Genomic DNA, 14,171 nt, shown 5'->3' with positions numbered 1-14,171 from the left:
ACTCCCTTTTAAACTTATTCACACTAAATGCACTCCTTACTTCTTCAGTAAGGAGTGCATCCCTCGCTCATCCTATTCCCACTGTCTATATAATGAAATATTTCATCATTCGATACACTATAATGCTTCTCAGAAGTTTATAGACCTCCATCATATTACCCACTCTCTTGTCTACCAGTGTCTGCAGCCACATATTCTGTGCAACTCTTTTTTGCAGCTTTTCCATAGTTTCTTTATCCCTTCAGAACCTAGGGGACCAAATCTACACACGGTAGTCCAGGCGTGGTCAAATCAATGCCTTGTAAAGAAGCAAAATGACGTTTGCTTCTATATCCTTATATGCCAATGCTTATTTCAATATCACAATTATCCTCTGAGTTGTATTTGCAATTTTTATTATATTACTCTTGAACTTCAACTTCTTGTTTACCGTAACGCCAAGATCTCTAGCCATGTCAGTTATCCCAAGCATAATTCCAATATAATATGCTGTCAGATATCTCATTATGTCAAAGTGTATAACTTTACACTTACTAGTATTGAACTGCTAACCATTATCATTTGTCCACACTTCCAGCCTATTCAAATCACCCTATAAATGCTGTATATCAGTAGCATCTCTGATTACTCTGCCTATCTTTGCATCATCAGCAAACAGTTCAATCTCCTGTCAAGCCCTTTCTAGTATCATTAATGTATAGATTAAACAACTGTCTGAGGACTGATCTCTGGAACATACTACTGGTCACCTTGAATCTTGCAGAATCACCCCCCCCTCCCACATAGCACTTTCTGATACCTCTATTAGCCACCCACATATCCAAGCCAGTAGCTTATATTCCAGTCCCATATTCTCCACTTTATTCAATAGCCTTTCATTTGGTACCCTAACAAATGCCTTAGCAAAGTCTAAAGTATCAAGGTTTATCCATGCCAGTTATCCAACTTAACCATAATATTATTATATAATAAGAACAAATTGCATGTCTGCATGGTTAGCCTAATGGCTATGCACTTTGCAACCATATGCCTTGGAAAGGAGTGTCCTGGGTTTGATTCCCGTCACTGACGTGAGGAGCTTAAGGATCTTTCTGAGATATAGCGAAGTTAGCTGGTCTTGGGCGTGGACAACAGGGTTTTTCTCCCCAGTTTATCTGGGGTTTTTCCTCCTGCAAGCAGGCAAACTGGCCCCTTTGAACACATGCAGCGCCATAGGATATATGGGGAGGCATAGTGCAAGTCATCTTATCCATGGGTATGACATAGAAGGGCTAAAGATAACCGTGTAACAGGCCATTAGGCCTAGCACACAGAAAGAAGAAGAAGAGCAAATTGCTCAGGCATATCTCATTTTAGTAAGCCCATGCTGTTATAGTATAGCTTGTTTGTCAATCCAATTCTGTATGGATAATTCTTACTCTCTAAAATCTTCAGTCACTCCAGATATATTGACAGGTTGACCACATCTCTCTTTGCAATAAGAATTTATCTAGTGTAAATTTAATCTTATGTAATCTGTTCCTACAACATTTTATATTCCTTTCCATGGAATAGAGCTGCTTAAAAAAAAAAAAAAATGTTTTGAACCAGAACTTTATTATTATTATTCATGACACCTACAAGGAGTCCAAAGACTCATCGCGGGAGGACACCTACTGTACAACTCTCCGTTTCCACCACTACCGAACCTTTACTACCAATCAACTACATCAGTGCCATCTACCGCCCACCATCACTACAACAAGTGCAAGTGTGAACTTACAGGTTGTACCCTTGTTGCATCTATAGCGTACATATTAACTACTTGTGAAATATTAAAAAAAACTATATAATTATTCTGAAATTCTATGATAAGCATTAAAAATATTTTAGTAGCGAGTTTAATAAACTCACTATTAAAAATAATTGTTACTGAGAATAATGGCTGAATTTTCACCCAAGTATTCCGATCATTAACACATCACAATTTTAACATCATCATCATCATCATCAAATTCCTGCCATGTACCCTCAAGGGGTGTACAGGATATGATAGTACTACATGAAAAAAATTACATCATTATTAATTTCCTATATACAATTTTCCTCCAAATCAGTCTGTTACTTGTCAACACTCCAATATTATCAGATCTTATATTTCTATCGTCTAAAGCACTTTGTACCGTATCAATCCACCTATATCTTGGTCTTCCTCTCGGTCGTTTTCCTGCCAACCTGGCAGAGAACACTTGTTTTGCTAATCTTTCCTCGCCCATTCTGTTTAAGTGACCATACCACCTGAGATTAGCTCTGCTAACGCATTCCTGGATGCTGACAATGTCAAGTTCTTTCCTAATATCCTCGTTTTTAATATGATACTGCCATTGATGCCATCTGTTCACGCCTATAATCTTTCTCAGGACTCTCATATCGGCAGTCTCTAGTCTTTGGTCAAGGGTTTTACTTCTGACCCAGCTCTCAGATCCATAAGTTAAAACTGGTTTGAACACTGTCTTGTATACAGCTAATTTAGTGTTCCGACTAATTTCTCTCTTATTCCATATGAATTTATTCAATTGACTTCCCACCACACCAGCTTTGCTGATTCTGTTGTCTATTTCTATATTTAATTTACCATCTTCAGTAAAAATCGTGCCTAAATAGCTGAAATGTTTTACTTGTTCCACAGGTTCTCCATTCACAACACAGTTGACATTTTCAACGATTCTGCCTATTTTCATTGTCTTTGTCTTTTTATTGCTGACCTTCATACCATATCTATTACAAGAGCTATTCAATTTAGTCAGAGAATCTTGCAGACTTGTAGCGGATTTATTTAGAAGTATAACATCATCCGCATAAAGCAAAGAGCTGACATTAACATCTCCAATTTTGATATCATGTTTAATACCACTTTCCTTCATAATGTGATTCATATAGATAATGAATAACAGAGGGGATAATGTACATCCTTGTCTCACACCAGATTTAACATTAAACCATCTTCCTGTACTTCCTTCAATTCGAACTGCTGACTTACAACTCAAATAAAGACTAAGTATTGCTTGATATAATGTCCCATTGACACCATATAACTGCAGCGTATTGAATAGCTTCTCTCTTGGCACCTTGTCATATGCCTTTTCCAGATCGACAAAACTTAAATACAGATCTTTGTTATATTCCCATGCTTTCTCGACTATTTGTCGTAAAGTGAAGATCTGATCCTGACAGCCTCTATTTGGCATGAATCCAGCTTGTTCTTCACCAAGCTTTTCTTCCACAATTCTTCTCAACCGTTTCTCAAGTATACTTGCATAGATTTTGCCAGGAACACTAAGTAGGGAAATACCTCTGTAATTCTCACATGCAGTTTTATTTCCCTTTTTATATATGGGTACTATGAGAGCTCTACTCCAATCATCGGGAATTCGTCCCTCTGTCCAGGCTTTCTGAACTATGCAGTGCAGCCACTGTAAGACTCTTATACCACCATACTTCAGCATTTCTGGTCGAATATCATCTACTCCTGCTGCCTTTCCACATTTCAAGCCTTTGATGGCTTTTTCTACTTCAAGTATGGATATGTATTCCTGACTGCATGCCTGGTCAGTGTTTATTACCACTGTGCTGTTATCACTGCTTGTTTCATTTAGCAGTTTTTCAAAGTAATTACTCCATACTTCAAGGATATCTTTTTCTCCCATTTTTATGTTACCTTTATCATCTCTAATTCCTTTTATAGCACTCTTTCCTCCATCCTTAAGCTTCTTCAACAACCTCCAGAATATTTTGCCACCTTCTTGATATTTATTTTCTATATTCTTGCCAAAGTCCTCCCATGACTTTTGTTTAGCTAGTTTTACAGAGTGTTTAGCATTCTTGTATTTGTCTCTATATTCTCTAAGAGCACAAGCTGACTTATTTGAAAGGAACTTTTGGTATGCTTTCTTCTTTTCCTTCACTGTCTCTTTAACCTCCTCTGTCCACCAAGGAGTTCTGATTTTTTTATCCTTACAAACAACCTCACCACATGCCTCTCTGGCAGAATCAATCAATGTTTTCTTCAGAGTTTGCCACTGAATCTCCAAGGTTTGATTCCTGTTCTCAAACTCTTTCATTTTTCCTTCAATAATCTTTGTGTATTTTAGTCTACAGCTCACATCTGAGAGCTGCTCAACTTTTATTCGCTTTAAAACTTTCTTACATATTATTCTTTTCAATATGAAATTCAATTTTATCCTGCTCAAGACTAAATAGTGATCACTTCCAATTTCAAATCCTCTGTACACTCTGGTGTCCTGCACCAGAGAGAAAACATCACTATCAACAATAACATAGTCAATGAGACTTTTCTTATTCCTTGCCTCTTCTCTCCATGTGAATTTGTGCACATTTTTATGTTGGAACATGGTGTTAGTAATAACTAGTCCATGTCCTGAGCAGAAATCCAACAGATATTTGCCATTATTATTAGCTTTGCTCTTTTCTCCAAATTTTCCCAAAATATTTTTGTATGTCTCACAATCATTTCCTACTCTGCTATTTAGATCCCCAACAAGGACCAACTTTTCATTTTTCATTGTGTCAGTTGCTTTTTCTAAAGCCTCAAAAAATTCCTCCACTTCTACCTTAGTAGAACCTTTTATGGGACCATAGGCACAAATAAGTCTCATTGTCCAGTTCCCCATTCTCATATTTGCCCACATTACTCTACTTGAGACTGACTGCCATTCAAGAAGATTAGCCTCGTATTTTGTGTTGAATACTATGGCTACTCCTTCTTTTCCTTGATTGTCATTGCCTGAATATAACATTTTGTATTTATTGCTCAGAAAGATCTCACCAGTTTTGGTCTTTTTTGTTTCAGTCACCCCTATTATATCGATCTGGTACTTATCTAATTCCTCAGCTAGCTCCATTTCTTTGCCATTCAGGCTTCTTACGTTGATTGTACCGATCTTTAACTCTGGTGATGTTGAGTTGGGGTTTATTTTCAGATTTGTTCCAGTAGCTGACTTTTCGCTGTTCGCCCTGGTTCCCTGGCGAAAACAACGGGGGCCTTGTTTAACCGGGCGACGCCCCAGCCGGCATGAAATTTTGTCATGTTGTACCATCATTCTATATTCTGGTTTAACCAATAAGAATACAATTTGGTCGGCTAAATCCCAAATTGCCAGCCTATCCTCATCCGTTCAGTATCCAAGTAGATACCCAACAGGGTGCACCACGAGAAGGTGAGGATTGGACATTAGGTCAGAAGCCCTGGTCGGTTCTCCGCATTCCTTTAAAGGCTATGTGGAGGTCTCCTCTCAGTTATACAGCTTTGACCCTTAAGCACCCCAATCACAATTCATAAAAAGGCAAAATGCAGTAACAATCGCCTTCAGAATGCATTCAGAAATTACAAAACAGAAAAATACAGCTATCACAACCAATGAATAGAAACCTGCATGATTACAGAAGTTCTTTGCTGTTGCTAACTGAGATATTTGCAAAACCATGTGGCACACAACACATTGGTGCCACTATCAGTGGCCTCTCCTCATTGGACACCTGACTATGGTGAGGGAACCTTCCAGTAATGGTACTAGCCCTTCCTGTATTTTTTGCTTACTTCTCCTGAGTCATTTTTATTACCCTTTCTTTCGCACCAGCACCATACTGTTTTGTTTGTTGTGTGGTTCTATCCGTGGACATCTGGAAAGGGGAGGAGATCCTAGTAGTTTACACTTTGGCCTTTGCTAAAGCAAAATAGGTGGTTCTGGATAACCTGGCCAGGATCAGTCAGTTAAATAGGCTTGCCTGCAAAGGTCACTGGTACTGCAGTAAGTTTCCTATCCCATAGTTCAAGGACAGGGCTCAAGGCTTGTTGTGGTGCTGGTACAGTGTCTGCAGTAGCTCTGGTATTTTACTCCCAAGCACAGTCATAGCTTACATCAGTGTACGGGAAGCTCTGTTGCCAAACAAAAATCTCTTGAGCATGAATTCATCCTCAAATGCTTTTTTTGGGGGGTCTTACCAAGTACTAGATACATCATTTGATAACAGAAGTAAGAAACAAAAGATAGTCAACACCAGTATAAATGTATCAATGTTTCTCATCATCCATACAACAGGTTCAAATCCAGTAGGGAAAATGTTGGAAGTTTTTTTTTTCCACTTGGTTAGACTATAATAAATTTAGTTTAATATTTTATCCAATTGTAAGCAAACAAAGTTTGCATTTGAAGTATCTTCAGGACTGAGGCAACTCATGATAAAGGTGGACCAAGTTCTCATCACTAATTGTCTTAGTATCTTCTATAATGCAAAGCACATCTTCTTGCAGACGTATAATGCTATGCATTAAGGGAAGGGCCACTACCTAGATTGGCCCTTCCCTTAATGCATAGCATTAAGTTTTTTTTTCCCCACTTGGTTAGACTATAATAAATTTAGTTTAATCTTTTATCAAAGTTTAAGCAAACAAAGTTTGCACCTGAAGTATCTTCAGGACTGAGGTAACTTGTGGTAAAGGTGGACCAAGCTCTCATCACTAATTTTCTTAGTATCTTCCATAATGCAAAGCACATCTTCTTGCAGACATGTATAATGCTATGCATTAAGGGAAGGATCATTACCTAGACTGGTTTTGACCTTTATTGATGTTCAAGTACAGGACAAACTACAAAAACTCAGCGTTGTTCCCCTCAGTAACAGGCTCACCCTGCCACTGAGAAGAACTCTCAGAACCGGTTGGCTCTACACCACGGCAGGCTCATCCCACCACCGAGCAGAGCCGCTCATTTCTCATCCGAGGAGTTAACAGCAACAGCCGTGCCTCAGTTAACTTCACAGGCTATGGCATTGCCATTCATTACCCCCCACCCAGGATCTGGGTGACAGCAACAGCTGAGCTTCAATTAAAACTTCATAGTCTACAGCATTGCCATTCATTTCGACCTTTATTGAGGTCTCGTCAGTGGGAGCCAGACCCAGAGGTGGTGATACTAAGGTGGAAGCAATGGAGAGGTCATATTTATTTATATGAGTTGCCAAAAGGTGTCTCACCTTATTATTAAATTACTCTGGATTTAGAGAAAGATGTTGGAAGTTTTTTTTTACCACTTGGTTAGACTATAATAAATTTAGTTTAATCCTTTATCCAAGTGTTAGCAAACAAAGTTTGCACCTGAAGTATCTTCAGGACTTGGGCAACTCGTGGTAAAGGTGACCAAGCTCTCATCACTACTTGTCTTAGTATTTGGGTGATGAATGGCAATCCTGTAGCCCATGAAGTTAACTGAGGCACGGCTGTTGTTGTTACCCCTCAGATGAGATATGAGCAAATGAATGGCTCTGCTCGGTTTTGGGGTGAGCCTGCCACGGTGTAGAGCCATCCAGTTCTGAGCGTTCTTCTCAGTGGCAGGGTGAGCTTGTTACCGAGGGAAACAATGCTGAGTTTTTTAGTTCAGTTCGACCTGTACTTGAACAATCAACAATGGTCAAAAACCAGTCTGGGGTAGTGGTCCTTCCCTGCATAGCATTATACATGTCCACAAGGAGATGTGCTTTGCATTATGGGAGATACTAAGACAAGTAGTGATGAGAGCTTGGTCCACCTTTACCATGAGTTGCCTCAGTCCTGAAGATACTTTAGGTGCAAACTTTGTTTGCTTATACTTGGATAAAGGATTAAAGTAAATTTATTGTAATAAATTTAATTTATTATAATAGGGAAAATGTCACCCTTCTTTTTTCAGAAGGGTTTAGGACTGCAGGATCTCCCAAAAACTGTGTTGTGATGCTATCCTTGGGGAAACATCATGTCAGCAACATTCTGAGAAATTGATATTCCACACATTGATGTTGCTCTCAGCAGTTTCTCAGAATGTTGCTGACATGATGTTTCCCCAAGGATATCACCACAACACAATTAAGCACCAAACTCTTCTAGAGGAGTGATGATATCAGAATGGGATATAACTCCTCTAGAAGTTGTGGACGAGGAGATATTTTTAGAGCTTAAAGATCAGGGTGTGATAGGTATGAGATGCATCCTGATGCATAGAGATAGTCACCTTGTTCTGACCAGTAACATCATATTTGCTGTTGATACATCTAAGCCTCCAACATCTATAAAAGTATATCAACTGGGCTGTACATCACTAGTCTACTGAGATGCTTTAAATGTCAGAAATATGCAAACTGCCTGTCATTGCTGTATAACCAATGCCCGATGTGGTAGTAAAGAGCATGATAACAAATCTTTCTCTGCAAAGAGAGCTACAAGTGTCAGCAACTGTCTGAGAGATCATTCAGTCTACTCCTATGCATTAAAAAGAAATACAAAAAGATTAAATCAGAACAAAATATATCATATCAGTATGGAAAAAAAAAAGGAAATTAGCAATCACTATACCTGTCTTGAGATCCTCTTATGCTAAGAAAGTAGCAGTTATGTAAATGTCAAACAGCAACTCAAACTCGTGTGTCTATTCCACTATCTGATAATTTCACCATACCTGAACTTTATTGTTGTTATTATTATTCTGGCCTCCATGGAGTCAAAAGACTTATCGTGGGAGGTCCTTCCTAAGAAACACGAAGTCTATCAAGACTCATCGAGGGGAGGTCCCCCCCCCCCCTAAGAAACACAAAGTCTATCATACCACTCCTTGAACTCATTGACTGTTCTCGCTCTCATCACTCCATCAGGCAATGCATTCCATGGTTCAACCACCCTCCATGCAAAGAAACCACTCCTCACCCTCTTGCTCATAGTTTCCTTTCGTAACTTCCAGGGATGGCCTCTTGTCATCACTCCTTCCCGTTGTTCAACCAAGCGAAAGAACTCCCCAGTGTCAACCCTGTAACCACTTCTCAACAGTTTAAAAGTCTCAATCATATCACCTCTCCTTCTATCCACCAAACTCTGCAGTCCACATTCCCTCAGCCGATACTCATAACTATCATTGTACAGTCCTGAAACCATCTTTGTTATCTGCCTTTGTACCCTTTCCACAGTTAATTTATCCCGTTCAAATCCTGGGGACCAAATCTGAGAACAATAGTCCAAGTGTGGTCTGATCAGGATCTTATACAATGGAATGATAACTTTTATCTCTGCAGGTCAGTGTCCTTCTCATTATTGCAGCAATCCTCTGTGTTACCTTCGCCACCTTTGCAATATGTCCCCTAAATTTCAGGTTTCTATCAATCTTCAGCCTCAGATCTCTTGTCTCCCCCACTTCCTCCAGTATAACTCCTCCCATAGAGTATGCAGTGTTCCATCGATGTTTCCCAAACCTCAAGACCTTACATTTTGCTGCATTAAACTGATACCCCCATTCATTTGCCCATCTATCTATCTTATTCAAATCCTCTTGCCGGGCTGCCACATCTACACTATTTCTAATAATCCCTCCCAGCTTCGCATCATCTGCAAACGACTGAATATCCCCTTGCAATCCACTGACAATGTCATTGATATAAAAAGCACTCATGATTTATGATCATAAGTGCTTCTCTGTTGAGTGCATCAATCACAAGACCTGTGTTCTCACTCTTGAAATAACTCCAGAAATGGTCCCATTTGATGATGAGAGGCCCCCCTTCTCAAAAACAATTATGGCAAGGATATCACTTAAAGATAAACCACCCAGATACCCCTACAGAATAAATAGGTACTTGGTATCCACTGAAAGTAAATTTAAACTTATAAAAATGATCCTGACACATCAGATGATATATCAAACATTTTTCCTGACAAAGATAAGTTTTCCACCTCTTGGTAATCTGATGAGTCTGCAAATCGTGAGCATGCTGTAATAAGAAATAAGAGGGTGGTCTGAAAAGTTCTCGGCCTAACAATGAAAAAAATATATATATAATTTCAAAATTATTTTTATTTTTCAACATAATCTTAAGCTAATACATTTATTCCAGCGTCATTATCCCATCCCTGTAGTGGTTCTCAGTAAATCTGAAAAATACCCCCTCTACAACTGCAATCGTCTCTTGATTTGAAGAAAAATGCAGCGAGGAAGAGTTTTATGTTTGGGAAGAGATAGAAGTCAGAGGGAGCCAAATCTGGGGAACAGGGTGAATGTTTCAACAATTGATAGTGCAGATCCCTTAATTTTCCCATTGCCAAAACACCTTTGTGGGCAGGTGCATTGTCCTGATGAAAGATGATTTTTTTCTTCTGCAAACTGGGTCTTTTCTCACGAATTTTTTCTTCTAGTCTGGTTAAAAGATCAGAATAATATTCTCTGGTTATTGTTTTACCTTTTTCAAGATAATTATAATAAGTTTAGTTTAATCCTTTATCCAAGTGTGAGCAAACAAAGTTTGCACCTGAAAGGCAACTCGTTGCAAAGGTGGAGAAAGTTAATTCAAGATAATTAATAAACAAAATGCCTTTAGCATCCCAATACACCAATGCCATGACCCTTCCTGCTGATGGAACCGACTTTGTCTTCTACTTTGACGCTGAACAACTGGCTTCTGTGCACTGTTTTGACTGCTGTTTGGATTCTGGTGTGCAATGGTGAATCCAAGTCTCATCCATAGTAATAAATCAATGCACAAAATCAGTTTTATTCCTGTTAAAACGTTCCAAGCACTGTTAAGAGATTTTAATGCGAGTGCGTTTTTGATCTGCTGTGAGCAAGTGTGGCACCCATCTTACGCAAAGCTTTTTCATATGCAATTATTCATACAAAATATATCCTACATGTTCTTTTGAAATTAAAAAAAATATATATATATATATATAATTATTTGTGTTTGATTGAAATAACTTCTCCCAAATTGCCTTTGTTTGAGCTGGGATATGCATATCTTAATGAAATTTAAAGAGATCTGTCATTAATAAAAGTTTGGGGAATACTGATCTAAACAGAAAAACAGGATAGAAAACAAATACTATTTCCTAATAAGAAAGGCAGCATATAGTATTCCAAGTTAATAAAATTATTTTATTAGTGATATTGCAACCCTGTTTTCTAATGCTATAAAATAATTATTAATATTAATGTTATATTAATGTTATAAAATAAGGTCAACATTCATTGTTGACATATATTTCAATGTAAATGAAAGATGGTTGATACAGAACTGAAATTTAGAGCATGTGTGTTGAGTTTATGCATTTTGTGTCTGATCATGAGTTCTATGCAATAGAAGAATCATATCACTGTTTATGTTGGTCATTATCTTTTGACCATTGCAGCAATCTACTTGCTGGTCTTTAGTTGTGGAATATATCCCCTGAATTTAATTCTGTTAATCATCCCAAGATCCCTTGCTATCTCAACCTCTCCAGTGTAATCCCATCAGTAAAATACACAGCCTTCCATTTCTGAATCCCAAAATTTAAAAGCATATGCCTGGCCACATTAAATTGGTATTCTCCATTTCATAATCAGTCATATATTCAATCATATATCCTTCCTCCAGGCAACTGTTCCTTATACACATTCTTATCTTGTACAATCCAAATCATTGAATCACCATACAAAATTTTGTTTACTATTCCACCTTGCCTGCCATTATTTCCCTCATTCACTTATTTTCCCATTCATACCTATTTCTTGTTCATTCTTCACTACATGTCTGCCTCTTTTCTTTATTCTCACACTTGTGTGCTTTACTTTGATTTCCTAGATTTGCCCAACTGCCATTCTTTCATTTCCTGCATTTAATTGCCTGCTGTTCACTCCTCTGTTTTTATAGCAGTCACTTCCTTTTGCAACCGCTATATTTTGTGTCGAAAGTTTTTCCATTTGGTTATACTATAAATTAAAGATACCAAGAAATTATATTCTTGGTTTAATCCTTTATCCAAGCGTAAGCAAACAAAGTTTGCACATGAATTAACTTCACGACTCGTATGTAGAGGCTAATTTCTTCACATCACTTGCCTTAGTATTTGATAATGCATAGTATTATACATGCTCTGAAATTTGCATTATAGGAAGGGTCACTACCCAGACCGGTTTTGACTTTTATTGAGGTCTCATCAGTGGGAGCCAGACCCAGAAGTGATACCATGGTTGAAATAATGCTTTCTTGTCTCCTCTGCCACAATGGTACTGCATTCTTCAAAGAATACAAGGCATACTGGTCATTTTAAGAATGATATTACAACACATTAGATATGTTAATTAAAATAATTAATACTTCCAATATTTTGCCGAAGTCATATTGGCATCATCTGAGAAAAATGTACAGATATCACATTGGGCAAATGAAACTAGAGCATAGCAAACAAAGGTAGGCCTATTAGTCCTGAATAGTGCTACCCAGTTGGCTAGATTGGGTGCTCTTTTGTTGTTGGACTGATGATCTGAGGATGAGCATTTCCAAGCATATCAGCTCAATCTAACTAGATTGCACTGTTCAGATCTTAAAGCCTACTTTTATTATTATTATTATATGACACCTCCAAGGAGTAAGGTTCATCGAGGGAGGATACCTATTCTACAACTCTCCATCTCTCTCAATCCACCAACTACAGTGAACTGCATCATCTACTGCCCACCACCACTAAGAGTATTTTCACAGACAATCACAAACATCCATGCCCACAGGATTTGAACCCACAGCATTTTGGCTGGAGAGTGGATATGCTAACCACTCAGCCAACCAGGCCAGCACTGTCTCATATATTTGTATATTGTTCCCTGATGATGATGATGCCAGTTTGACTTGCAAGATATTAAGAGTATTACTTAAATTATTCTAATTAGTATATTTTTATATTACAGTATTCAAATCATTCAAAATGCAAAGTATTCTTAGTTTGCACTAATGATTCCATCAAGAAATCATTAGTGCAAACACTAAACAAAGAACTACTTACTCTCTGGCAACACATGCTACACTTGTGCTGTATAAATTGTAATTTAGCCTGTCAGCAAAACTATGTGACCATTTGAAAACGTACTACACTATCTCAGAAACAGTTAAACAAAAATAGTTCAACAGCCATTCAGAGATCACACCAAATTCAAATGAACTTAGCTTTTGACAGGAGTTGAATTTTCAGGCTCGCAGTAAAATAGCACATAGCACTCTTTTTACAATTAAAAATATTTCTATGTTAATATTATTCGTTGTCTGTCCATACAGAAATATTTGTAAAAAGACTTCTCATTATTTTTCATCGTAATGTTACTACATTTGATTTTAAATGTAATTCTCATTTTAAATTTAGTTTTTCTTGTTACTTATTCTTTTTAGGGTATGTAAATGCTAACTTTAGTTTTTATTTTTTTGGTAAATATGTATTCTTATAAAGATAATTAACAGACCTTCATAGTGTTGACTCACTGCAGAAGGTTACGCTTAACAAGCAGCATAGCTATCATATTGTTTTTGCAACTCATTCACATTCCTTACATTCAAATAGATACTGGCAACTCATTTCACTTACCACCACTACATATAAAAAATCTGCTCCCTTATATATATGTGTGTATATGTATATATAAAATATTTTGCTTTTTTTCCCCCACATTATAGTTGCAAAGGAATTTTTTAGGATATCATCAGAGTTTCTTCTTAAAGGGTCCAATCCAAAAATGTACCATACTGCTGCACGTAAGTTATTTCTGTTTCATTTGCAAGTTATTTTAAATTGTAGGTGCAAAAATTCCCAAATCTTCCTCCAGAGCAGTATCTTATAGCAGCACACAATTGTTTGTTACATTGTCCATTTAAAACTATAATAAATTAATTATTTTTAATTATTTAATTTTAATTAAATTATTTTAATTATTTTTGAAATTGCATATCATTATTTAATGAAACTCAAGGTTTCATATTATCCTAAATTGATTTGGTAAAATATTAAAATTTAGTATTTTAAAATTTTTTTGCAATATCAAAATTGAATTACTTTATGCTATTTTTAAGTTGAACATCAAGTCACTGCACTTATCAGACTCGGTGTATATTAAATTACTTATGTTGGTACTTCCCCCCCCCCCTGTTTTTATGACCTATTTTTAATTTAACCATATGTTGCTTTGGGCAAATAAAGTGAGAGGAGTTATCTGTTTACACATATCTGAGTAGTATCAAAATGAATTATTATTATTATTATTATTATTCCTGATACCTCCAAGGAGTCCGAAGACTCATCGCGGGAGGACATCTTCAACTGTCTCTACACCTTACCTCTACTACGAATCAACGCCATC

The 14,171-nt window shown here is 37.2% G+C and overlaps 1 protein-coding gene across 1 annotated transcript in view; it reads left to right on the top strand.

Annotated features, from left to right (window-relative positions):
• Nucleotides 1-14,171, top strand: part of LOC150094831 (COMM domain-containing protein 2) — a 56,116-nt gene that overhangs the window by 1,605 nt on the left and 40,340 nt on the right. Inside the window, exon 2 of the mRNA XM_090411108.1 lies at nt 13,492-13,569. Coding sequence (XP_090267234.1) covers nt 13,492-13,569 — 78 coding nt within the window. The remainder of the gene's footprint in view (nt 1-13,491; nt 13,570-14,171) is intronic.

This window comes from Typopeltis vanoorti, chromosome 21 (genome assembly GCF_054136105.1).
Source record: "Typopeltis vanoorti isolate ZY-2024b chromosome 21, IOZ_Tvanoo_1.0, whole genome shotgun sequence".
NCBI lineage: Eukaryota > Metazoa > Arthropoda > Arachnida > Uropygi > Thelyphonidae > Typopeltis > Typopeltis vanoorti.
This window is presented reverse-complemented; position numbering and strand designations above follow the sequence as displayed.